The sequence below is a fragment of a genome, unplaced genomic scaffold (genome assembly GCF_019419815.1).
Source record: "Pyrus x bretschneideri cultivar Hongxiangsu unplaced genomic scaffold, Pyrus_bretschneideri_v1 Contig34, whole genome shotgun sequence".
In the NCBI taxonomy this organism is placed as follows: domain Eukaryota; kingdom Viridiplantae; phylum Streptophyta; class Magnoliopsida; order Rosales; family Rosaceae; genus Pyrus; species Pyrus x bretschneideri.
In genome coordinates, this window is record NW_025999657.1 from 863,606 (window position 1) to 889,711 (window position 26,106).

Here is a 26,106-nt window from a genome sequence, read left to right on the forward strand (position 1 = left end):
TCTTTTTCTGAGTAGAACAATATTTTACATTAAGAGGAAGGGGGGTTCGGCTAAGCCACATAATAGACAACCTAATTTGGTATCAAATTCGCCATATATGAGATTTGAACTTAATACTTCTCACTTGAGGAATACTACTAGACCATTGTACTGAATGACAACCATTTTGTCTTTTTAAAGAGTTCTAAATTTCTCTTTCAGTTCATAGAACAAAATAAAAAAATGCATAAGGTGAGTAACTTTCATGGAATGACTTCACCGTCCGATGATATATTAGTGACATATCAACCCATTAAGATGTTAATGAGTTGCCATTAACAGTAGAGATTTTTCAGCCCATGACGTTGTGACATAATATAGAACTGAGATTGATAATATAAGATAAAATTAAACTAAATAGATTTTAACGAGTATTTGTTAACAACTCAGTTGGTTAATTTTTCACATGTGACAATGTCATAGGCTCAAAATTGTTGTCATTGTTACCGCATGAGACAAATGGACTGGAGGGCCAACCGTCCGACCAAAAACAAAAGAAGACGGCGCCAATTTCAATCCCAAGATAAGGTTCTTGCGTTCTCTATTTCCCTCTTCTAATCCTCTCTCGCGCAATTTTGTGGCTCTCAATCTCCTTCCTTGATATACCACCCACGCCCTTCTGTCCTGAAGAGAAAGAGGAGAGAGAGGGGGAGAGAAACAAAGCCATTCTGATAAACCCTAAACCATGACTACTCTACAAGCTTCGCTTCTTCTCAGCCTTTCACTCTCTCCAACACCTTCTTCTAAATTCAAACGTTTTCAGCTCTCCCGCTCCTCCGCCTCTTTTACTTGGACCCCTAATCTTTATCAAGCTACGCCTCCAAGTTGTCAAAGTTTCGGATTTGTCCATCGTACTCTATCGATTTCTTGCACATTGCACCCTGACAATGCCAGTACGAATCAAGAATCGGACTTGGCGGTGAGTTCTGAAGTTGAAGGATCGAGTTTGAATGAATTTAGTGGTGGGAATAATTCAGTATCCAATGTGGGTAAGCCGGAAACTGAGGAATTTGGCGGAGAAAGGTTGGATTTTGAGGTGGAGAGTACGTCTGGGGAAATGGGTTTGGAGAATGGGGACGGAAAGAGTGAGAAGGTGGCGGAAATGGAGGGAAAGAGTGGGAATTTGGTTGGGCAGAAGAATGGAAATGGAATGCCATTGGTGGTGTTCTTGATGGGGTTGTGGGCAACTACAAGAAGTGGGTTCTCGAAGGTGTTGGCTTCCGATTGGTTCAGTTGGTGGCCATTTTCGCAGCAGGAAAAGCGGTTGGAGCGTTTGATTGCGGAGGCTGATGCCAATCCCAAGGACGCTGTAAAGCAGAGTGCTTTGCTGGCTGAGCTCAACAAGCACAGGTTAAGCCATAGAGTATAATAATTATACTTTGTGTTATAATTTCTATTAACTCGTGAAAAGATAAGTTTTCCATTTTCTAAAGTTTATAATGTTATGTTGCTGTTCGTATATAATGGGATAACCAATTCAAGTGAACCATACGACTGTATTAGTCTCAGTCAATGGTGGAAGGAAACCATTTGCTATGGAAAGATTTCAATTGTGTAAATATTCTCATTAAACTACAAAAGGTAGTTTGGTGTTCCAAGAGCTGTGCGGTTATGTCCTTTCTTTGTTTGGTGTTCCCTTTGATAGTTTCATATTCTTTGTTGAGTGGCTATGCTCATGGAGTGGAGGTTTTGTGAAGAGGAATAATAGGGCTGTTGGAAGTCTTGAAAGATTATCCTCTTGGGTACTTTTTGTGCTCTCATTGGTTGGAAAGCAGTAGGCGTAATTTTTGGAGTGGAAGTTTCTGACTGGGAGTTAACTTAGACTTAATCAGTGTTTTGAATTTGTCCCTTCTTTGGGCATGCAATTTTTGAATTTGTTCTTTATTCATGTTTAATGATTGATAGGAAACTTGGTAAAGGAAAAAAGAATGAAGTTCTTAACTAATTACTTAAGAGGCTTCAAATTGATTTAACTTTTTATTCATATCTCTGGAGATTAAAATATAAAACCTTTTTCTTTGTTGAATGAATAGGATGGATTTTCAATTTTTGGCAATCCAAAGATGATTTCATGTTTATACACTTTAGTTACCATTTAGTTAATTCTACTTCCGCGTCATGTTTGATTCTTTCAAAATAGATTTGGTTTCATATTTCAATATATATACGAAATACTTATGCATAATATGTAATTTTTCATCTTCCTTGGAGGACTAACACATGAGCAATTGGTTTGATTTATTTGTTAGTCAACCTTTGGGTATTCTCCCCCCTGCCTAGCACTGTTCCAGTTAATTAATCTTTTGGTATTTTCTTTCAGTCCTCAGTCTGTCATCAAGCGCTTTGAACAAAGGGATCATAGTGTGGACAGTAAAGGAGTTGCTGAGTATCTGCGAGCTCTTGTGGTCACTGATGCTATTTCTGATTATCTTCCAGACGACGAATCCGGAAAGCCGTCTAGCCTTCCTTTATTGGTAATCATGTTGTCCTGCATTATTTTTTTGTAGCTCTTCCCTGTCCTCTCTTAAAAGGAAAAAAACTCTTCTTTATTGTTTTTATCTACTATAATATCACATCCTTTATCTTCCTATTTTGGGTTTTTAGTTCTTACGTACTGATCCTTTAGTGTGTCACTTCCTTTCGTGGTTTAATAAAAGTCCAAATTATATGAATGAACCACTAATATGCTAGAGGAGAAACGAAAAGAGGCACTAAGGCCTTTCACAGTAGTTTGAGTGAGTGTTATAACTATATATAGGAATCAGGCAGCCTGAGTTTTACTTATAACACTACTGCTACACTAGTGCAAGTTCAATAACTGTAAGAGTCATATTCTTTTTTATAAAATTAGATTTTGCATAATTATAAGTATCACACTCATGAGTTTAATATAATGATCATGAGTTCAATACATTGGTATCACACTCACTTTTTTTGTCTTACTGTGAAAGGCCTTAGCCTATGAAATTAATTCGGATTGAAATATTTAATGGGTAAATAAATGTCCTTATGGTTATGTAGTTGTAGATCCATATATTATAGTAGGCTACCTAAGAGTATTTAATCTAGTGGTCAGGCCCTTGGTTTGCTCCCAAGTGGTCTGGGGTTTGACTCTCTCCCATGGTACCCACCTAGCAAATTCTAGAGTTTCTTGCTCCCCAAATGTTGTGGGGTCTAGCGGGGGGGCCTAGTCATTAGTCGGGTCAAAGACTCGGAGGCACTAGTTTAAAAAAAAAAAAAAAAAAAAAATATATATATATATATATATATATATATATATATATATATTAGAGTAGGCTTGAAAAGATTGGAAAATGGGTCAAGGCATATATAAGCTCATTTCATTAATGCGGAAGTAGGATTGTTATTTTAACCCCAGGAGCTTCCCATGGACACTTGCTATTCATACGGTGTTCCATGCATTCAGATTCTACGTGAGATGAGTGTGTGTGTTGCCAAAATAAAGCACTGCATAAACTCAGTCATTGTATAAGAATGATATGTACAGTAACTTGTCTGTACATTTTAGTTGGAATGTTACCAAGACAAGATTGTAATGGTTCTATGTCACTTCCTGCACAATAGATAAAATTAGAAGCTCTTGATGCACCGATATTATGACTGGAAGACCGATTCTTTAATCACAGTAGGAACAGATTCCAAATGATTAGCATCGGAAATTAGAGAGATTAAAGCAATACAATCAATGCAGAGTAGGTCCACACAACAAGCATCTTCTTCTTGTTTTCAAGAAATAGTTAGATATCTTTATTGAACCTCAGTAGAGACATTTAGGCAAAAAAGAATGAAACTTTTTGTTAACTACATAATGTCAATCGTTAATAGATCTATTAGTTGGTTTTCTGTTCTTTGTTTTTGTTGTGGTGTTTGGGCTGGTCTGCTGGACCACCCTCTCCATGTGCCTTTTTCTTTCTCCTAATAAAATTCTCTCCTTATCAAAATTTTTTAAGGAAAACTAATGAAAAGGGCTTGAAAACTTTAAGTTTTAATGATAAGGACAAAATAAAGGGTAAAGTGAATAGTACCATGATTGACTTTTTAGTTTTAAAATTTGGTTTTTTGTTTAAGTGAACAATACCGGGAGCTTTTCGTTAAAGTTCCCATTTTTTTATTAGAATTGTACTCATATTTCCTGCTGTACTCGAGTAACCTCAGGGAAAAAAAGCTCCCCACACCTTTCTATTACTCTTAACTGTGCTCTTGCAACATTTAATTTCTTCCTAATTTTTATTTTTGTGGCATATTTCCCTTTGTTCGGTACTTTCATTCTCTGGACATGCCCTTATCTTCTTTTTGTGTCCCCTGTGATATAGTAGTTTTATTTGAATGAGTGAGTATATATGCAGCTACAAGAGCTGAAGCAGCGTGCATCAGGCAACATGGACGATCCCTTTCTGAGCCCTGGCATAAATGAGAAGCAGCCATTGCATGTGGTGATGGTAAGTTTCAGTTCGAACTGTAATCTTGGTGCAGACAAAGGTTGTCAGCGTTGTGTTCTTTTGTACTGGTTTGCATTGTTTTGATTTTCATTACATGCTCTCTCCCTCTCTCTCTCGCACTCTCCCTCTCCCTCTCTCTCTCCGCCCCCTTGCTTCTCTTTTAATCCTTATTCCTGAATCCTAATACACATCTCATTTATTAGGTTGAACCTAAAGTATCAAATAAATCTCGTTTTGCACAAGAGATTATATCAACTATCTTGTTCACAGTTGCTGTTGGATTAGTGTGGTATGAACATTTCATTTTCATAGTCTCTCTCCCTCTCTGTGTATTTACTGGTTGCTTGCATTTAATCTCAAGTGTTCATGCTCTTTAATGTGGAACTTGGTAAGGTTTGTGGGTGCTGCTGCTCTTCAAAAGTACATAGGGAGCTTGGGTGGGATAGGTACATCTGGTGTTGGCTCAAGTTCTTCCTATGCCCCAAAAGAGTTGAATAAAGAAGTGACTCCCGAGAAGGTAGATGCTTAATGTTCTGCAATCAGATTATTGATAGTATCTAAGACTTTCTACAATTAGTTTCTCTCTCTCTTCTCTTCTCTTCTCTTTTGGTTCCATGAATCAGGAATTAATGTTGTAATATACGCTGATCGCTTAAAGTCTGCAAAGAAAATTTAACATAGAATTTAATAAAGAGAAGCTAACCTTTTAAATGGGATAATTAGTCTCATGTTTTGCTGCAAGTTGTGTGCTATTTAGTAACTAGATTGGTACTCATCAAGACAAAAATGAATGCTCAAATTGTTACTGTCATGATTTTGTAGTTAAAAATTTGGTAGTCTATGCATTAATTGAGGTTTTCTTTTTGGTTTGGAGGGGCCTATGAATCAGTCATGGAGTTCAAACTGGTTGACAAACCATTTTCATTGTTTTCTTGCAGAATGTTAAAACATTTAAAGATGTAAAAGGTTGTGATGATGCAAAGAAGGAACTTGAAGAGGTTGTGGAGTACCTGAAAAACCCAACTAAGTTTACTCGCCTTGGGGGCAAGTTACCTAAGGTTTGTGTTAGATTTTGGATTGTATGTTTCATTCTTCTCGGTAGATATACTTTTATATTCTTTGCTACTCAAAAGCTGCAAGGAGAATCTTGTTTCCTTAGAATTGCTGTAATACATTAGTATTTGTCCCTCCAACACATACACATACTTTTTTCATGTTTTAACTAAAATCACATACTTTGTTGTTGTATTCTAATTTTGCATGTGTCATTGATGAATTATTGATTGGTTTAACATCCGAAGTCTTATTCAGGCCCTTCATGCTTTAAACGAAAGTTTCATTGATGTCAATATTTCCACTGATTTATCTGTAAATTTCGGCCCATTTATATTTCATCGACAATTTAATCGGGATTATGCATGAGCGATTTTTATTTATTTATTCATTTTTTGCTTGATATAACATACGGGTCTAAGATATACTTAAATTGCAGGGAATTCTTTTGACAGGAGCACCAGGAACTGGAAAGACTTTACTTGCTAAGGTAAGTTGATTTATTATCCTCAATATTCTTGAAAATTTATGGTTGGAGTTATCAAATGTTATATTTGATCTCATTAACGCTTTTTGACACTTATAAATTAATATGCTCCTTAGAATTCATATCCAAACTTCTCCTGCTGCCAAATGACAAGCATTTTGTTAAGATGTTTTAAATTTGGTTTTAATGTAACACATGTTAACACCAGAATAAAGCTTCTAGAGTCCCTTATCGACCGCAGACGAAAACAGGGGACTCTCCTCATCTATAAAAGGAGATCTTTCTCCCACAATTTACCCCGGATTATCTTATTCTACTTAATCCATTATTAGAACTCACTAAATGATGATGATGTCTAAACCCTTGTTCATGTAAATTCTACATAATGGGAACTCCTTTATCCTGGTGGACATAGCCTAACTTAGGGTGAACCACATGCATCTTGTGTTTGCTTCCCTTATCTCTTGTCTCTTTACATACTATCCTCACTAGGTGACTAAAGCAACCTAGCAAGGGTCATATCTTGACACTTTCCGCTGTTCCAAAGTCAACCCGGTTTTGTGCATCAACACCTATCTTAAATGTTTATTGTGATAGTTCTTGTAATGTGCAAATTATGTATAATCTGATTTATGTTGGACCTTGAAGGCTATTGCTGGAGAAGCTGGTGTACCATTTTTCTATAGAGCAGGATCTGAATTTGAAGAAATGTAAGTCATCTTTGACTTTTTTTTTTTACCATAAAAAAATATGTCAACCTTAAGTGTGTTTTTTTTTTAAGCTTTATGGTTTCCCATATTTCTTTTTCGTTGTCTCCGACACTTTTTCTCTGCTTGGGTTGTAGGATGCACTAAAAAGTGTTAAGAAACACTTTTCTTTTATTTATATAAGTGGGTTTGCTTACTATTAAGCTAGATTCTACTGAGAATAATTTGAAGTACTGGTGTTTTGGACTGGTGAAATAATTTATACTATTTATTGTAGATGGTTAAAATCAATTATCCTATGCAGTACAACTCATATGTTCATCATAAGTTATATTCTGTCATCTATCTCAGGTTTTTTAAAAACATAATTTCCTTTTAATATTTCTCACCAATGAAATACCATTTATCTATTAAATGTTTTATATATTTATTTTTAAAATTTCATCTCTGTAAACCTTTTCCTGCATTGTTTGTTATCTAACCCATTATTATGATGTCAGTACCTGAAAATTGAATTGTAGCCCTTGCTCATTATTTAAATTGTTCAGTACTTTTTTTAAGTATTTTTTTTTTCTTTCCTTAGTTATCTTGTGTGAACTGATATTGCTTTGATATGGGAATTACTTAATATTACCATGTCTGAAGTGATCTCATGTTATTTGAATGACAGGTTTGTTGGAGTTGGTGCTCGCCGTGTAAGGTCCTTATTCCAAGCAGCCAAAAAAAAGGTTTGTGGTTGATGAGGCATTCTTTGGTGAAAATTTGGCACGCATGGAAAACTTTTTTATTAGAATATGGATTGGAAACTTTTAATTGAGGCAACTAGTCATCATGAAAGAACCGCAATAAAAAAGATGAAATAATTTGGCATGCACATACATAAAATAGAGACAAAATGATCACAACTGTGCCCATATGGTATTCCCTGTGTAAAGCGGGACAGGTTAGGGAAAGAAACTATGAGAGATTAAGAGAAGAGACTACAGAGATGGAGTTACAAGCACTTAGAAAAGGATCTTAGTATGGTAGGTAAGGCTTCTAGAGGTGGGGTGATGAGAAATGAGAATCACATAGCGAAATAAATGGATAAGTTATTCCACGAAATTCGACTGACAGCAATGTTCTTGATTCTCGACACAGTTGTTGCGAGGGCCCATAAAGGAGAGAAGAGGAACCAATCCAGCCTCAGCCTCCATAATGAAACCATAAAATATTCTCATGCTCCTCGTCATTTAACCCCCATTTCGCTCACACAATAGTCTTCATTTTGTTTTCATAGGGTAATAGCATTCCTCAGAATTTGTTATTATTATTTTCTAAAATTGTGCACGCTGCCATACAAATGATTTGTTAAGTTCTTTGCACGTGTTTCTTATTATTTATTGTAAGATTTCAAAATGTCACAGGCTCCTTGCATCATCTTTATTGATGAAATAGATGCTGTTGGGTCCACTAGGAAACAATGGGAAGGGCATACGAAGAAAACGCTGCATCAACTACTTGTAGAAATGGATGGTTTTGAGCAGAATGAGGTATATTAAAGCACTGTCAAGCATAGTTCAAGGTTTAATAAATGAAGTCTTTCTAGTTTATATAGTTTAAAGGTAGTTACACCTTTATCTGCAGATTTATTGTTTTGGGTTTCTCTAGGTGACAAGATTAATGTATAAGGTGTCATAAAATATGTCTTAGAGTTCCTAAGTGTATTAGTGTGGATATGTCAGAGTTCCTAAGCATATTAATGTGGATCTTTCCTGTTTCTTACCAATTAGCCTAGAAAAGGTTGTAAGCTTATAAATTTTGAATTAGTAAACCAAGGTCTGTTATTTCCTGCTTGTTTGTGCGGCATCAGTTGACTTGGAGTGATTCCAAGGCACCTTCAGTGTGGTCGGTGTGATGCCGGAATTTTTCTAATTTCTGTATAGAATTATTTTGATACACCTTTGGTGATGCCAAAGGCTGGAGTGAGTCCGAACCTATATTCATTCCCATCTCTTGTTACTGTCCTACATCAGCCATTACCTGTATTCATGGTTTCATATTTGATACATCTAAATTGTTATAATTTGTGAAGGGAATAATTCTGATGGCTGCAACAAACTTGCCTGATATTCTTGATCCAGCATTGACAAGGCCTGGTAGATTTGATAGGCATGTAAGTTATTTATATTATCTATTGATTACACTATTTTATTTTTATGATTTCATTTCATTTTATAAGCATCAATTCATTACACTATCTTTTATCTTGGGAAATGGTTGTGGAGATTCCAAGTGCAGATGAAAGCCTTTTGTTATGTTGGCATTATAGTAAGATCACTTAGGGATAGCTCTTTCTTTGAGAATTTTCTGAATTTGAATATACCTGTTGTTTATTGTTTGTGGTATTCTTTGCTGGTTTTCTTTTTGTAATTAAGGTTGGTGATGCAGTTTGGTTTCCTGTTTTAGAGCATCCTAGATCTCTGCTCCGGTAAACATGTTGTCCATTATTTCTACTACTTCCTTTAAATTTGTAGAAACTGAAGCCACAAAGATTAGTGAGCAACAAAACTTTCTTCTAGCAACGATCAAGGTCTCCTTGCTAATTTCCACTTCCAATCACCTATATGATGTTGAAAGCCTTGTTAATCAAGACCACTTAAACACTAGGTTGACACGCAAACCAGAAACATGGCTTGTAAATTCGTAATCCTTCAACATCAACTTCCAACCAAGATCTCTCTAGAAGTACCAATTCCCAATATCTAACACAGCGGAAAATATAGGAGTGCCATAGAGCAGCATCTAAACCAAAGAACACAACAATTTGAATCCATCATATTAATTAAACTCTCAAACTTTGTAATGATGGACTTGAATTTGAATATTACAACAGAAAACTAGGCTTTTAAAATGCCACCATAACCTAATCCTTCTTGGTAATATAACAAGGACAGTGGAATTGGAATGAAAAATCCTAATTAATAAAGGGGAAAGAAAAACCAAATAGGAAAAGGAAAACTAATGAAGTCTTTATAGGATAATCATCCTAATCGAGCTTGTAGTCCATCACCACCTCCACTAGGGAAAAGCTTGACCTCAAATTCTCTACCGCATGCAATGGCATCCCAATAATATGGCAGGTAAATGACATAGGTATTGTCATTAATCTTCTTGAAGATTTTGTAAGGGCCATAATTACTAGACTTCAACTTATTGTAAGTACCAACAGGGAATCTCTCATTCCTTAGAGGAATCATTCAATCATCACATGGTCCCTTCAATGAACACCTTGGCTTTTTCATATGTAAATTTGCACTGGTTTTATACTTTACATTCATGTCCTCTAACTTCTTTTTAACATCCTCTTGGATTACTTTTACACCTTTCCAAAGGTTTTAGCTGTCAAACTAAATCCATGGACTTTGGGAAGCCTCATTAAATCTACAACATGCTTAGGAACAGAAACATAAACCGGTGACGCTATTGGTTTTAGGATGCGTAATGCCAATCACCTTCCATAAAGTAAGAAAAGGCCAAGAAACTTTTTATCATGACCAGATGTAATTGAGGAAGTCTATGTAATATGACCACTTCTCAAATGAACAACCTTGCTATGTTTGATGTATCAGCAGTCTTCTATGAGGAATAAATGTGCCATATTCGAATAAAATCACTGCTATGTTATTTTATACAATTCACTTTTTGGGAACACTTTGTATAGGGATGAGGTGGAGATCTCACATTTACACTTTGCAGATGACACTATATATTTTCTACTTGTGAAGGAGCAGGAGTTTGGAACTTATTCATGATTCTGAAAGTTTTTGGTATTTTTTATGGGATGAAAATGAATAAGAAAAATTGTTCAATTGCAAGGATAACATACCGGAGTTTTGGTTTATGAATTACCATTGCCTTTGGTTTGTGTTATGGGAAGATGGCGTTATAAATACTTCGGTCTTCCAATAGGGTGGAGGTGGTGAAATTTTTTTCCTTCTAAAGGTGGAAATTTACCATTGCCCTTGGGTTGTGTTATGGGAAGTAGCATGCCAATCTATTGTTTTTCATTGTTAGGATTCCTATAAATGTGGCTGAAAGGCTTGAGTATGATGAAAATTTTCTGTGGGATGGGTAAATGAAAGAAACAAGGATCATGTGGTAAGATGGAATGTGATAGCTCAAGTAAACGACGGGTGTCTTAGGGGTGGGAAACTTGGTGAAGAGGAAAAAAAACTATGCTTGGAAAAAAAAGGCTGAATCTTTTAATACTTCCATGGCTAGTTTGTATTTCATCCCTTTTCCTTTTATCTTTGGATTTTGGGACGCAGTAATTTGAATGACGTAGAGCAGGAGGAGCTAACTGAGCTATTTTCTCTATGAGAAATTATTGTGCTGATCCATCTAGACAGGATAAAGAATGAATTGGAATCTTCAGAAGATTCTTCTTGTAAGTCAAAAGCTAATGGACAAGGCTAAAGTACCACCTGAGGTCAAGGTTCTAGTTTGGGTTATTGCTCAAAGGAAGGTGAATACCTTTTGGTATTGGTGAGGAAACCTTATTGGTGCCTTTATATTCAATCATGTGCAACGTGCAAAAGTGATCTGAAATGTTTGAACCAACCACTTCTTCTCACTTTTGAGTTGTATTTTCGTTGTGGTTAATGTTAATGCTGCTTTGGAGGCCACTTTGAGTTTGGCAATTCCATCTACTTGCGATGTATTATTAACTGAAGAATTAAAGTTTTCTTGAAGATAGAAAAGGGGTTTGGTGCTAGGAAGATAGGCTGTGCTGGCAATACATTGGGCTGTTTGGTTGGAGAGGAATAGGAGAACTTTTAAAGTTGTACATTCCAGAACTTGAACGACCAATGGGAGAGAGTTCAACAATTGCCATCCTTGCTGCATTAGGATTGTTCCATGTTTAGGAACTAATCTTTTCATCTATCGCCCTCCTTGCCCTTAGCTTTATTAAAATGCTGCAGTAGATTAGCTTATTCTTAGTTGTTGTCCAGGCTTACTCTGATATGCAAGTTTGGTGACAGTTTTCATGAGCACGTATAATTTTCATCTTTTCTCAGTAAAAGAAATTCAGTCTGCTTAGAAAATCGGTTCATGACATTTGTTTTAGATTTATGTAGGTTTTATAATCAATTTATCCGTAGAAATTTTTGTTTGGCTTTGAAAGATAGTAGACTGACAAATATTATTAAATAGATTGTTGTTCCTAATCCGGATGTGCGAGGTCGTCAAGAGATATTGGAGCTCTATCTACAGGACAAACCATTGGCTGATGATATAGATGTTAAAGCTATTGCTCGTGGGACACCAGGATTCAATGGGGCAGGTCAAGTCCTTTCATTCTATTAAATTAGCATTTCTTTCATAGAAAATTGTGTTTTTGTCTCAAAGTTTGTGTCTGCTGGCCTGAACCTCTCCATTTCTGTATTTTCCTTTTTCATTCTCTACTTGGTCAGATCTTGCAAACTTGGTAAATATTGCTGCCATTAAAGCTGCTGTTGATGGCGCTGAGAAGCTGACTGCTTCACAGTTGGAGTTTGCGAAGGACAGGATTGTTATGGGTACTGAAAGGAAAACAATGTTCATATCTGAGGATTCGAAAAAGGTATTCATATCCTTCACATGTAAATTGAATTTAATGTTACAAACTCCGTTTATATTGAACGTTTTGTTCATTTTGAATTTATGCTTGATGATTGTTTGTGTTCTTAAAGTTCAGTTTACACGTGCATGATGATAAAACTGTGTTCTTAAAGTTCAATTTCATGTTGAGAATCAGTTCAAACCTGTGCTGCTTTTGAAATCATTCTTGAAATCTGGGTACTCTGACCACACATGTGATTGAAAAGACTAGAATAGTATAATTGGAAAATATCTAAGGACACAGATTTTCTTTAGGAGATACAGCATATGATAGCGGTAACGGTATGAGAATTTATATGAGTAGAACAAAGATAAAGATTATGGCCCGAGCATCACACATTCACATGTGTATGACAATCTAAAACAGATCTTTGCTTAGGACTTGCTTCTTAACTGTTGGGACATGGTTTATATTTTAGAGTGTGGGGTCCAGTGTTAGGCTATACTTTTTACCCCGATACCCATAACCCAACTGAACCCGAAGCCCAATTGGGCAAGGAAAAAGAAGCTTCAAAGGACAAGGAGCTTTGTTTAAATGATTGGAGCATCTGTTTAAAGACATGTACACTGGGCACCCTTCTAGAGGGGATGCCCTTGTTGTAGTCATTAGTATATTCACTAATTAGGAAAGAAAAAGGGTCTGCTTCACGGATGCCTCACAAACAATTTCGACAAAAGTGCCTTGTTGTTTATTGGTTTTAACATTCTTTGCACTTTAATTAAGGGCTGCATTTTATCTAGTCATGCTTTGGGAAAAAAGAAAAAGAAAAAAAAGACTGCTGTTTTGTTTACTGTAATGATCCAGCCCCTTTTTCCCTCTCCCACCTGATAGAGAACCAAGCCCACAATTTAAGTGTTTCGAAACTCTATTTTCTCTTGAGACCTACCAGTTAATGCCACGTATATCTTCTCTTCTATGTTTCAGTCTGAAGAAGGCAGTAGCTTGACACACATTTTGACACTTTCTTAGGTCGTACACCCTAAGGTATTTCAACAGCCCAACTGTCTATCTTTTAGATCTCTTTCAGATCATCTCTGCTAATAATAACCCAAACCCGAAACTAGTGGCAGCCATTTTCTTCACTACAAATGAATGTCTAAACGGTTTTGAATCTGTCTAATTTTTTGCTAGGATGATCATGAATGATGAATTGTCCATTATGGAATGGATTGGGAACTACCATATATATATGTGTGTGTGTGTGTTGTATTTATATACACACACACATGATCGGGAGACATTTTTTGACACATCTTAACAGACATGATCGGGAGACATTTTTTGACACATCTTAACAGACATTTTAGACTGTTGGATTAAAGTACTTTCAATGGTTGAGATTGAACCCATTATCATAAAGTAATTCAAATTACCATAACAATTTGACAGTTGATATTTGCATTCTTCTCTCCCTTTCCTCGATTATCGTGCCCTAATTTTTCCTGTCTTAATTTTTCTCTTCTTGTTTCTCTCTTTTCTACTTCAACTCTCATGTTAGGAATCCATTAGTTTCCCTAGCCATTGTTATACTGTTTACATCAATTTAGTTCTGAATCTGATCATTTAAGTATTAACTCAAGAAATGAGGTCATCCAAGTGAGGGAACCTCAATTCACTGTTACAATAGAACGAAATTTTTGAAGCCTCATTTAAGTGTTAACTCAAGAAGTGAGGTCATCCAAGTGAGGGAACCTCAATTCACTGTTACAATAGAACAAAGTTTTTGAAGCCACTGAACCCGTAATCTTTCACATTGGATAATCCCTTGAATAATTATTTTAAGGGACACCTTGTCACCTTGTGGTACTCACTCCAGATTTTATTTCAAGTTTCAACAATCTAATTTATTTTTTTAGGTATCCCCTTAACGATGAATCTTGCAAATTAGACAAATCCAAAACCACTAAGCCATCTATTTGTACCCCCAAAAACATAGACAAATAAGGTGTTATAAGAACCCTGAAAGGACAATCATCTAATTAAGCGGGTTAATGGTTTCGGGGTTGAGTATTGTTTCCAAGGATGATCTTTGAGGGAAGACGTAAAAATAGATGGTTCAAATTATTGAAATACAATATAGATGGGGACTAGTTCTGGGGTTCACTCCATGTTCTTTTACATTGATGCGAACCATTTATTTTTCAAATCTCCATTCATAGATTATCCTTGCAAGAAATCAAATCAATTTGAAACCATTACCTTTTTTATTCTTATGAGCAAATTTGAATGTTTCTTTGAACACAATGTTCGTCAATTTCTTTGAGCACAATTAGATGCCTCAGTCACACCTGATTTTGCTAATATTTGCAAGGGTGTTCCGTGAAGTGAAACTTGAATAGATAGTTCGGATCGTTGAAATTCAATGTGGAGTGGCCCCACAACTAGTCTCCCATATCTTAGAAAACATGTATATACATAATGTATATATTTGTCTATCTTTGGAACAGACGTGCTTCGACCTTATATCAATAATGCATCAATAGCATGTCAATGGATGCATCAAATTGATACGTTATGTTGGTGACAATGATCATGAAAAATTATTGATGCCAGCTTTAAATAAAGAACGGACAAATGTTGTTGTTGATGGAATATTAGTAAGGGTTGTCAGACTTAGGTGAGAAGAGAATGAAGTTGGATGTGCAAAACAGATTGAATTTGTGAGTTTGTTCATATGTTGTTGTGGGAATGGCAGTAGTGAGTCAGTGATTGTGATAGCAGCTTCCTTTTTCTTGGTTTGGTTTTGTCAGTGATGGTAAAGAGTTTAAATATATGTATGTAGGTGATGTAGTCATATTGTCATCTGTTTTGACTCTATATTCTAGTGCAGATTCTAATTTGGACCATTGCATCCAGAAACGTTTTAGTTATTACAAATAGTCTGCTTACAGTTTGACCTTGCATTGTTATTTGCTAATATGCTTACCCATCGTTCAGCTCACGGCATATCATGAAAGTGGTCATGCAATTGTTGCTTTGAATACTGAGGGGGCACATCCAATTCACAAGGCAACAATTATGCCTCGTGGGTCTGCTTTAGGAATGGTCACCCAGCTCCCATCAAATGATGAGACATCAGTTAGCAAGAGGCAGTTGTTAGCCCGTCTTGATGTCTGTATGGGAGGAAGAGTGGCAGAAGAGATCATCTTCGGTCAGGATCATATCACAACTGGAGCAAGCAGTGATCTTCACACAGCTACAGAGCTTGCCCATTATATGGTATTTCTATTTTTCCTCTTATGTAAAAATTCATATTTTCCCTTAAAAGTATTGATGTAAACACGTTAATATTCTTACTAATTAATTTTATCTGCTCCTTGGATAGCTTTGCAAATTTTTCAGTCAATGCAATTGTATGTTTGAAATGGCCTTTCTTCATCTTTTTCTTAGTTATTAAATATATGCTCTGCTTTTGTAATGTTTGCCTTCAGAGTTTCCATCTTGTGGTGACTGAAGCACTAGTCCTTTCTCAATTTCATCTTTTTCTCAGAAATAAGCACTTTTATGTTAATCGCCTAACGCTGTTGTCAACTTTGTGATTAAGGTATCAAACTGTGGCATGAGCAACATCATTGGGCCAGTTCATATCAAAGATCGTCCGAGTCCAGAAATGCAATCTCGTATTGACGCTGAAGTATGTTCTCGGAATCCTGGGTGATCATTATGAAATGATTATGATATTAGTTTGGGACCTAAATTTGGTTTAAATTGTTCTACAGGTGGTGAAACTGTTAAGAGAAGCATACGATCGTGTAAAAGCACTTCTGAAGAAGGTTTGTACGTATTTTATTGATTTATTTTGCACTAGATGCGTAGAACAGGATATGGGATATGGTCCCATAAAACAATATGAACATCTCCAAAAACTGGAAATCTCTCTCTCTCTCTCTCTCTCTCTCTCTCTCACACACACACACACACACACACACAAATGGTAAACCCGATTTGAAATTTGGATATGTCATCATGAGACGAGGCTTCCAATCTTGAAATTCATATCAATCAAATAGATGCAGATGGCGGATAAGGGAAGCAAAAAATAAAAAAGTTGATTGATGCTTTTCAATTTTATAATGCAATTTTATAGTTCAGACCCTGCCTCTTTTGTTTTTGGTAGAAGAGAAGGGGAGGAGAGTGGAGCAAAAAGAAAGAAAGATGGACAAGGAAAGGAGGTTGCCGGTGGGAGAGCTGTTGTGGAGGTTGTAGTGGGTGGATTGGGTGGCCATGTTTTGGGGGGTTTAATTTCAGTGGGTGGCTTTAACAAGGGATATGGATAAAACAGGAAATTTGATGATATTTTGTAGGTGGGGAGTGATTTCAGCAGATTTAGAGGAGTCTATAGAGCTTCACTTAAAAAAATTACGAAAACCCTTACGGTATCCTGACTGTATCCATCATGTATTCTTCTAGTTGATTCCTAGCGATATTTGAAATTCTAGTATGTCAAGAAGTTACATGGCATATATCCACTTCTTTCGGGGAACATTTTATATCTGTACAAAATCTTTTATGATGCAGTCATTCTGTTGCCTTGGCACTAGAAACATTACCGCACAAGATAGTTTGATGCGTTAAGCATTTTATGTTGCCTTTACACTTGAAAATTGCACCTCTTGTTTGTTGCTTTGTTACTTGGCTTGGACTTGACTGACTCTCCTTTTTTTTTTTTTTTTAACATTTTTCAGCATGAAGAGGCATTGCATACATTGGCAAATGCACTTTTAGAGTACGAAACCCTTGGTGCAGAAGAAATCAAGCGTATTCTTCTTCCGTATCAGGATGGCTTGCTACCCGAGCAACAAGAGGAGCAACAAGAGGGGGATCTTGTACTGGTTTAAACTTCATCTCCTTTTCTTTGATGTAATTTTATCCTCTTTTTTTTTCGGGAAAAAGGGGAAAAGGAGGGGTGGGGTTTGGGGTGGGCGGAGCGGCGGCGGCGGTTGTATAGTGATGCAGTACTGCTTACGAAACTTTTCCGATAGCATCCACACTGCGTTTTAGGAATTGTGCCCATTTAGTTTGGAACATCACTTTTACTCTCGACTTCAATTGAAGGAGGATACAAATAAACACAAATAAAGAATATTTCCACAATCTTGGCAGATTTTTTTATACGAATTTTGTACAATGAAATGCATTATTTTGTACTAAGCTATGTTGATTGCTTTGGATGATTGAGAATACAATATGTACCGATTGTATTCTCAATCAATTGCTTTGGAACAATTGAGGGTAACATATGGTAAAAGGTCTGTATCAACAGAGTTCATATGGCTTTGCCACCTTATAGTGAGAATGATAACTCACTACTCAAGGATATTTCACGACTATGAGTGATACCTAGTTGTATATCTTATTTCCCAAGTTAATGTAAAACAAGTACATAGAACTTATTCAATTGAAATTATAATGCAATATGATTCTTCTTAATAGGTGCGGATAATAATGTCAAACCCCTAGTGTGATTAATCGCTTTACTTCCGTGATCCAAACTCAAGTCAATTTGATAATTATTACCGAAAACACTTGACATTCTGGCCGAAGAATTTCAGGATCATAGTAACGAAGTTTTGGACCTTCACATGTCGTCACGAATAACTGGATGACCCGAACGATACACTCGTTAGCCCACTTAGAGGTGTAGTGCATAATCACAAAGTTATGGACTTATCCATATGCAGGGCCGGTTTAGAGATTTTTGAGGTCCAGGATGACGTTAAAAAATATCTTCTGTTTGGCTAATCACAAAGTTATGAACGGTACACTCATGCTTTGTAACTTCTGTTTGGCTACCAAGAAAGTATCTTTATATAAAATTACGAATACCGTTTTGTTTTTTGGTTAATTTACAAATACCCTTTTGTTTGGTTGCTGAGAAAATGTGAATTTCGTAAATTTCAAGAAGCTGGAGAAGCGGAAGGTCCTCAGCAACATCGAAAAGGCTGGGCTTTTGTCCAAGGCGGAGGAGCTCGGGGTCAACCTGTCGTCGATTGAAAATAAAAAAAAATGTTCAACTGGTGAAATAGATCACCCATTAGCTTAACAGGTTGAGTTTGAATGACCCGTTAAATTGACAGGTCGGATTAAAGCAAACTCAAACCCAATAAACCCGACCTGTTTATAGGTCTAGTTTACACATTTGACATGTCGATAGAACTCTATGCAAGAACTTGGCTAGTTTGATCACGTTCGGTGTACTCAATCTCCATTGAGCACTTACATACTTATCTTAGTGTATAACACTAATGGCACGAGACCCACCATTCTTTATTCAAGAGGATATAGTACGTACCGATATATCTGAAATAAAGATATCCACAAATATAATCCTATCATTGCCAATAGTTTAGGATTGCACATACTTAATTACGATTGTAACGAAAGTGAGGGATTTACGACAATTACATAATGTCCCTGTTTGTCATGCAGAGTCTCACAAAATCTTCCCTCTTTTCTTTAAATTACATCTGAAAACGACTTGTAAACCTTATTGTCACCGTTCCAAAAATTTCTACAATAAAATTAGTTAGGTCGCTAGTATAGTTCCCTATCTATAATTTTGCTATGTACTTAAATATTAAATATAAATAAATTTACTGGAATATTAAAGGAATCCCTTGGATGGGTAATACGTACAATTTTAATGTTTTGCTTATGTGCAAAGTAACAAATATTATAATCGAGTCGTTTGACCACTTTTCAATCATTCATTGAATGATAAATCACTAAATGAAATTATTCAGAAATAACCATTGAATGCTAATATGTCGTTCATCTAATTTGGGTTCTCCCTTCCCAAACACCTTAATTCCCATAATTTACCAATTCATCTGAAATGCGAATAGATTTGGACAAACTCACTCAGCCACCATTGACATGCGGATGTATATCATATAAACTCCCAAAATCTCTCAAGGACACAAATCAACTACTCTTTGGTCTAGTCGTACTTAACTGCCCGACGTTTAAATAGGTTCTACGAAAGTACGCATAACCAACTACCTTTTGGTCTAGTCGTACTTGACTTACCGTGACGTTAAAAGAGGTTCCAAGTTCGTCACCCTCCGTCATTGATCCAAAAACAAGTCTGAATCCCAAAATAAAATAAAAAGATCCGAATCAAGAGACAATTAATCGTACTACCAAAACCTGACAGCTACTTGCTCCTGTTCCTAACAAAACTGCACAAGAGATGGGGTGTTAGCAGTTCAGAAACCTATACAAGCACATTGTTACCATCATCCATCCTGCTCGCCGTTTAAACCACTACCACAGCACCGCCAGTTAACGTTTCTAAAGCAGCAGCTTGATCCTGCACATTTTGGGCATTTAGGTCGCCAACAACATTTTACGCACTTTGGCTTCCAGCATGTAGGACATTTTAGACACTTTGGTCTTGAACATTCAGGGCATTTAGGTCGGCAGAGCTTTATACTACAACACATGCTTGCACACATTGCACATGATCTCTTCTTCTGCAAACGCATATTCTGCCGAATCTTTTTGAGACGGATTTCTGTGGTCATGTTCTCCATTTCTAGGATAAACCTGCAAAGATGGCGGATGTAATCAGGGTAAAGCTCCAAGTTGCAGTGTCCACCTCCTTTAATCCACAAAGGCTCATACGGATCCCTTGCCATTTTCCACAGCGCATTGCCATGTAACCAATTCACAATATCATCGTCTGTACCCTGGAAGACGAATTTTTCGACACATTTCAAATTATAATCATAATAAAACAAATCAGATGAGTTCAGTTGAGTTAGAGCACTAGTTGGATAATCATATGCGGCACACAAATAGTGAGAAGCTTACTTTAAAAGGTACAAAGATTGTGAACATACACGAGAGAGCCAGAACAGAATTAGCAGACAATCAAAGAAAATTCGGCGGAGGAATGTATGCGCGAGGGAAAAATCAACTGAGGGTGGAAAAAGTCAAGAACAATGACCAGTCTTAGATCCGATACCACTGTTAAATGTAGTAAACACAAGTTAATACATACAATGGCTTTGGTTCTATATACCCTCTAAAATGAAAAGAAATCACATCCCTTTATGTCGAAGGGGAAAAGCAAAAAGCAAATATCAAATACCAAGTAAATTTGGGGACAAACCCAATGCTTGCACTCCATGCTGAGTCGCTGACGTGTCCCTTGTATTCCCATCCTTTCATCTGCTTAACCCAAATATATCTAGAATACAAACGTTGTAAAAACCCAAGACCTAACCCAAAAGTGCTAGCTGGAGGTGACTATTAAACTCATGGACCTTACTTAAGTACCAATATTTCATTTCCGGTACAAGAGTCAGGGTATCACAATCTCCATACCTTGAGAGCTTGGGATCCTCTCCAAGTTGTCTTAACCACTAGACGGACCTTTCCAATGTGGGAATAAATACGTATCTACATACGGATCACATCATTTTAACCACACTTTCGCTGTATATTATCAACACAGTAGGAGTGTAGGGCACACAGAAGCATCTCCTTCTTCATTGGACACTCAGTTTTTGCTTTAAACAAACAAGTTAATAGTGTTCTGATAAAAATAGAACCCCAAGAACAGGTCCAAATAGACATGACATGTTAATCTTAAAAAGGTCATATTCACTTGTTTAATCTGCTGGTGATTTGAAAAGCTCTTTTTTCGAGTAATTCAACAGCTGCGTTGAGGAAACGGAAGCAAGACTAATTGGACATGTTTATTTGGTCCTTAAGAAGCTAGGTTATTTCATCGAGTTTTTAGCATATTTTAAAGAGAGAAAATGTAAGAAACTCACAAAGAGAAAATTATCACACATGGCCAAGGATCAGAGGTTACATAGTCGAAGAGGAACTAAATAAAGATGCAATTCATAAAAGGAGCATGATAGAAGAGGAACTACAATTTTATATACATTAAATAATACTCAAAGCATCTAAATGAAAAACGGCTCATAAAATTGGATTTCTTGAGAAGTTTTTAAACTCCTGGAACAAATTAATTCTAGCTTCCATGTTTTTCCTTCTTAAGTCCTCAAACTTCATTGAGCACTTACTTTACTGTCCTTCACAGATCATCAAGAAATTGGATTTATCAACTTATACCCCAAAAACCCTAAGTGTTTGATGTGCCTAACTGCAGTAGATCGCTTTCTTATATGCTAAATGCTGCACAGTCTTTCACTCAAAATTGTCCCATTACCTCTAATAAACTTCTTATCTTTACCAGAAAAAAGTTTTGTGCATCAGTTAGATGAGATCACGAGAGCCATGAGGACACATAATTTCTATCTACAACTTTCTACCTCCCATGCATTCTCTGATAGTTCTCTATTAGTCCTGTATGCCAGTATCAGACCCTTGCATCGTATCCGAACCAAAGCTCTGTTGGTATTGAATATTTTGCAGGTTGCCAATCAAATCTATTATCTAATGTTCCTTATAACTACAACTAAATTTGAATATATTTTAATATGCCCACAAACTTATCTCAAATACATTTTAATATCAACTAATTGGGGTCGGCTCTACCTAAGCTGTTTAGAGGTTGTTTGGTATTTCATTTATGACGAATTGGGTTTAGGATCCAAGAAGGATACCAAACAGGCTTTTATTTTCTCAGAGCATTGTCAAAGGAGCTAAGTTTTGCACTGGCCTATGATGTACAAAGTACAACATCCTTCATTCAGGCTTGCAACTGTTAAATTTAAGCCATGACACACAATGAAGAGGTAAAAATCCAAACTATACAACTAAAAGAGTGCATCTTTCCTTTAAAATCAAGAATCACCACATAAAGCCAGAAGTTCAGATTATACCAAACAATTTGACGATCTGATTCCGGAAGAGTCCTACACTACCAAGAAGAGTGGTTGACCAGCCAAATAGGGTTTTCCAGGCCCAAAAAACAAGGCAGTGACATATTTGTTTAAGGGGAGAAAACGTCCATATTTGCTCAAAAGCATTGACATATTTTCTTAAGGGGAGAAAAGGTCCTTACTCAGCTAAATGACAATGGAGTCAGAGGTCAGTGAGGTACTAACATATAACCTAATTTTATTTTTCAAGTAAATGATGGTGTGCTGCAAAATATGCTAATACAAAAAATAAACAAATGAATAAATTCAAGTGGAAGGATATTGTAACTTCAGCGGGCCAGGCCTTCAAAAAAGATCTAGCTTACTACTGTTTTAGGCACACGAACAATATGCATTCACATAGTTTTGTTTCACAGAAATTCAAACAGACAAAAACAATGGAAAACTGAAAGGGATCTTTGATTAATATAATTTTTGAACATTTCAAGAAGACAAGAAATACTTACATGTATTACTAGCACAGGGCACTTCACTTTCTTAATTTTATTGATGTTCTGCACACCATTAGAATAGTGAACAGCTTAGAATAGAAACAGAACGAGCTTCAGCAATACATAGTATTAAATCACTCTAACAGTCTATGAGGACGTCACCACGTCAGTGAGTCATTATAATAAGTTAAAAATAGCATAGTTGATAGTTGATAGACTGTTAAGCAAGATATAATCCGTACCTTGTAAATGTCAAAGCAGAATTTGAATTTCACATGGCAAAGAACACGGAGGCCGGAAAGAATTGCACTGTGCAGAACTACACCCCTCAGCCTTGGCAACTTAGCTGCCAAGTGCAATGTTGGTCCACTTCCAACTGACTGCCCATACAAGATCAAATCTTCCTGGCTAACTCCATACTCGGTCTCAAGGCACTCATATACTGCCTCTATGTCAGCATATGTATTTGTTTCACTAGGCTGGATTACATTTGTAAGAAGAAACAATTAAATATTTGTGCTGACAAACACTCAATGAATATGAGCTTTTCGGGATTTATATAAGACGACAAGCAAATCTAGAACAACTGAACTAACAAAACCGTATCTCACTAAGTGGGGTTGGCATAACCCATAAGTTCCAAAGAAAGAAACAAAAGCATAACAAAATCCAGAAGATCAATCCACTCTAATACATCAATAGTTAAATATTGTGGCTACCAACTCTCATGTATGCATGAATATAAATAATTGAATGTAGATACATGTACAATGCAACATTGCTAAGCCATACTAATGATGGTGACAGATAACTGAATCCCAAACTGTTTTTGGAATTATTGATATATCCGATTCCTCGGGCGATAAATGAATCCCAAACTATTGGCATTAGAATTTAATAACAAGGCGGAACAAGAACAAATTTCACATAAATGACTGCAGTACCTTGCCAGTAGAGGCTCCATAGCCAGAATAGTCATACCTGCATAAAAAAATTACATCAGATGAGCGATTAAAGGGGAAAAAAAAACAAGAGTTGATGAAATGGGCATTAAAAAATCTGAAAATCCCATCTCTCACGGTCTTATAATTGCGAAGAAAACGCAGATAATTCGTCAATGAAAATCACAGAAAGCAATTCCCTTTTAACACAGAGATTAAAATAAAGAAACCCAATGATATTGATAGATCATATATCTCAAGTGCCGGAAAGACAAGGCACAAAAAGCCAATAAGAAAAAACCAGTACAGCTGGCTGCTGCGTCTCCATCCAATCCATCCAAACAAAACAAATTAATGACTTTATCGAAAGGGAAAAAGGTAATAGCTAGAGATCTAAAACCCCATCCAGAAATCACTCCCAGAAAAAAAAAAAAATTAATTTTTACCATATGGAAGTAAATAAATTTGATTGCAGGAAAGGCAAGGCAGTAAATAAAAGTAATTGATTCAAGTGTTATTGTTGTTTTAGCCTCAAAATAAATAAAAACCCCACAAAAAGTGAAGAAAAAAAAGTGTAGAGAGAGAGAGAGAGAGAGAGAGAGAGAGAGAGACCCAATGAGATTGACGCGCAGAGAGAGGTTGAGCTGGAGAAAGAGGTCATAGAGCTGGCCGAGGTCAGCAGCATTGCCATGGGAGTAAAGCAGAGTGAGGCGGGCGTAAGGGTTTCGCAGATAAAAAGCAACGATCTTGTTCCCCAGCTTTGTGTCAATCACCAACACGTCCAAGGATTTGTTATCAGGCGGAACAGCCGGCAACGACGTGGTGTTGGTGGTGGCCGATGCTGCTACTGCGCTGAGCTTGCCGTCGCGCTCCCGCTTTTGGATCTTGTAGGTCGGTGGAGATGGCGGAAAGAAGGCAAATTTCGCTGCTACCTGAGACAACATGCACCCCATTCCATTCAACAATATTCCAAATTCCAATCACAGTCCACCCCCAACGCTCTTTACTATGAATCTAATCCAATCCAATGCATGTGTGAAGAGACTCCCACCCACCCAGGTTCTATCTGAACTAGTTTTTGAAGCTAAGGTGGAGAGGGAATGAGAAAGGCCTAAGGTGGTGGAAGTGGTGGTGGGTGGCGGTGGTTGTGGTAGTGGTAGTGGGTGGCGGTGGTGGGGCAGTACAAAATAGTGCAAACTTAGTTGGGGGTTTCTGTTTGATACAGTACACAACACACTTGAGAGAGAGAGAGAGAGAGAGAGAGAGAGATAGAGATGAAGTTAAAAAAGCTGAGTCAAATTAAATTGCATGACTTCATTGCTTGTCAGCTGGACACTGTTGTCTGCAGTGGCAGCGAAAGAGGTCAATATTGTATCTCAACTGGTTTGCTTGCTCGCTACACGACATCTCGTTTTTCGGTCAATTTTGAGGACTCGTGCTTATTCTCTCTTTTAAGTTGACACGGCTCAAAGTTGTAAATTGTTCTGATGATTAAAGTCTTTTATTCAATTTATTTTTTAGATTTAAAATTTTTTTCCTCTCTTTTTATTACTCGTAAAAAAATAATTTGAAAAATTTACACGGCTCCCATGCTCGTTATTGTTTGTTTAGATTTGTAATCCTTTATCTAAGGTGACAAATGGTGCCCGCCTACATTTTTATTACCTTTTCGATATTTTACTAAAAGAAAAATATTATGACACATCTATGATCTGTCGCACATTTAACTTATTTATATGATTAATTTACAATTTTGTAGTATTTAAATATAATTTTTGGAATAAATTTATAAGATACATACTTTTAGCACCTATCGTTGAAGACAAATATTTTAAATTGACACGTGTAACATTGAGAGCTATGTAGTAAGATTTCGTATAAATTTTTAGTCCAAGTGACACATTTTTCATAAATTGCATCTTTATCATTTATGTAATGACCCAAAATAATTGGAAGCTAATTATGAGGATACACCAAACATACAACCATGGTTAACCTTTACACTATTAACCACAATAAATTTTCTTATTCGACAATTATTCATAAAATTTATTTCGATTACTTTATTGCTGCATCTAATCTTCTTATTAGACTGCCTACGTACCCTCAAACGGGATCAAGCCATTAGTAGTTCACAATCATATTTAAACCGTTTATCACTTAAATATTCAAGTGGCGAACTTTTACAATACGAGATTCAAACAATCGAATCACATCAATCGAACATCAAATATGAAATAAGAATGTCGAAATTAACTTAAAAAGGCAAACTCAACTCACTGGCGTGCGGCGGTTTCCGACAAATGGAAACTTAATTTTCCGACTAACTCCAAAAATTACCAAAATTTATAAGATTGTATAACAAGTCAATGGGAAGAATTTTCATATCTGGGCCAAAGTCCAATTCGCACAGGAAATACCTGAAATTGCCCTTGATCTGTTGAAAACCCTAGAAATAGGTGTTCCCGATTCAACGCCAAA

The 26,106-nt window shown here is 36.5% G+C and overlaps 2 protein-coding genes across 2 annotated transcripts; one reads left to right on the top strand and one right to left on the bottom strand.

Moving 5' to 3' along the window:
- The first annotated feature begins 530 nt into the window (after nt 1–530).
- Nucleotides 531–17,484, top strand: LOC103960434 (ATP-dependent zinc metalloprotease FTSH 11, chloroplastic/mitochondrial). Its single transcript, XM_009372909.3, has 17 exons — nt 531–1,389; nt 2,360–2,513; nt 4,407–4,499; nt 4,703–4,788; nt 4,893–5,016; nt 5,438–5,557; nt 5,992–6,042; nt 6,688–6,749; nt 7,417–7,474; nt 8,153–8,278; nt 8,821–8,901; nt 11,943–12,072; nt 12,203–12,351; nt 15,328–15,609; nt 15,935–16,024; nt 16,110–16,163; nt 17,076–17,484. The coding sequence occupies exons 1-17, from the start codon at nt 725–727 to the stop codon at nt 17,226–17,228; spliced, it is 2,478 nt and encodes an 825-aa protein (XP_009371184.2). The 5' UTR covers nt 531–724; the 3' UTR covers nt 17,229–17,484.
- Nucleotides 17,485–19,474: 1,990 nt separating this feature from the next.
- On the bottom strand, nt 19,475–25,071 carry LOC103960433 (alpha/beta hydrolase domain-containing protein 17B). Its single transcript, XM_009372908.3, has 5 exons — nt 24,238–25,071; nt 23,629–23,665; nt 22,927–23,163; nt 22,700–22,747; nt 19,475–20,081 (listed from the first exon to the last, which is right to left on the bottom strand). The coding sequence occupies exons 1-5, from the start codon at nt 24,576–24,578 to the stop codon at nt 19,629–19,631; spliced, it is 1,116 nt and encodes a 371-aa protein (XP_009371183.2). The 5' UTR covers nt 24,579–25,071; the 3' UTR covers nt 19,475–19,628.
- Nucleotides 25,072–26,106: the final 1,035 nt, after the last annotated feature.

What these genes read in the sequence shown, in the direction of transcription:
- LOC103960434 (XM_009372909.3), top strand. Translation starts at nt 725, where the DNA reads ATGACTACTCTACAAGCTTCGCTTCTTCTCAGCCTTTCACTCTCTCCA. An exon ending in TTGGGGGCAAGTTACCTAAG is followed by an intron (nt 5,558 to 5,991) that starts GTTTGTGTTAGA and finishes CTTAAATTGCAG; the next exon opens with GGAATTCTTTTGACAGGAGC. An exon ending in TAAAAGCACTTCTGAAGAAG is followed by an intron (nt 16,164 to 17,075) that starts GTTTGTACGTAT and finishes AACATTTTTCAG; the next exon opens with CATGAAGAGGCATTGCATAC.
- LOC103960433 (XM_009372908.3), bottom strand. Translation starts at nt 24,578, where the DNA reads ATGGGGTGCATGTTGTCTCAGGTAGCAGCGAAATTTGCCTTCTTTCCG. An exon ending in CTGCGCGTCAATCTCATTGG is followed by an intron (nt 23,666 to 24,237) that starts GTCTCTCTCTCT and finishes TTTTTTATGCAG; the next exon opens with GTATGACTATTCTGGCTATG. An exon ending in GCCCTGTGCTAGTAATACAT is followed by an intron (nt 20,082 to 22,699) that starts GTAAGTATTTCT and finishes TTCGTCTTCCAG; the next exon opens with GGTACAGACGATGATATTGT.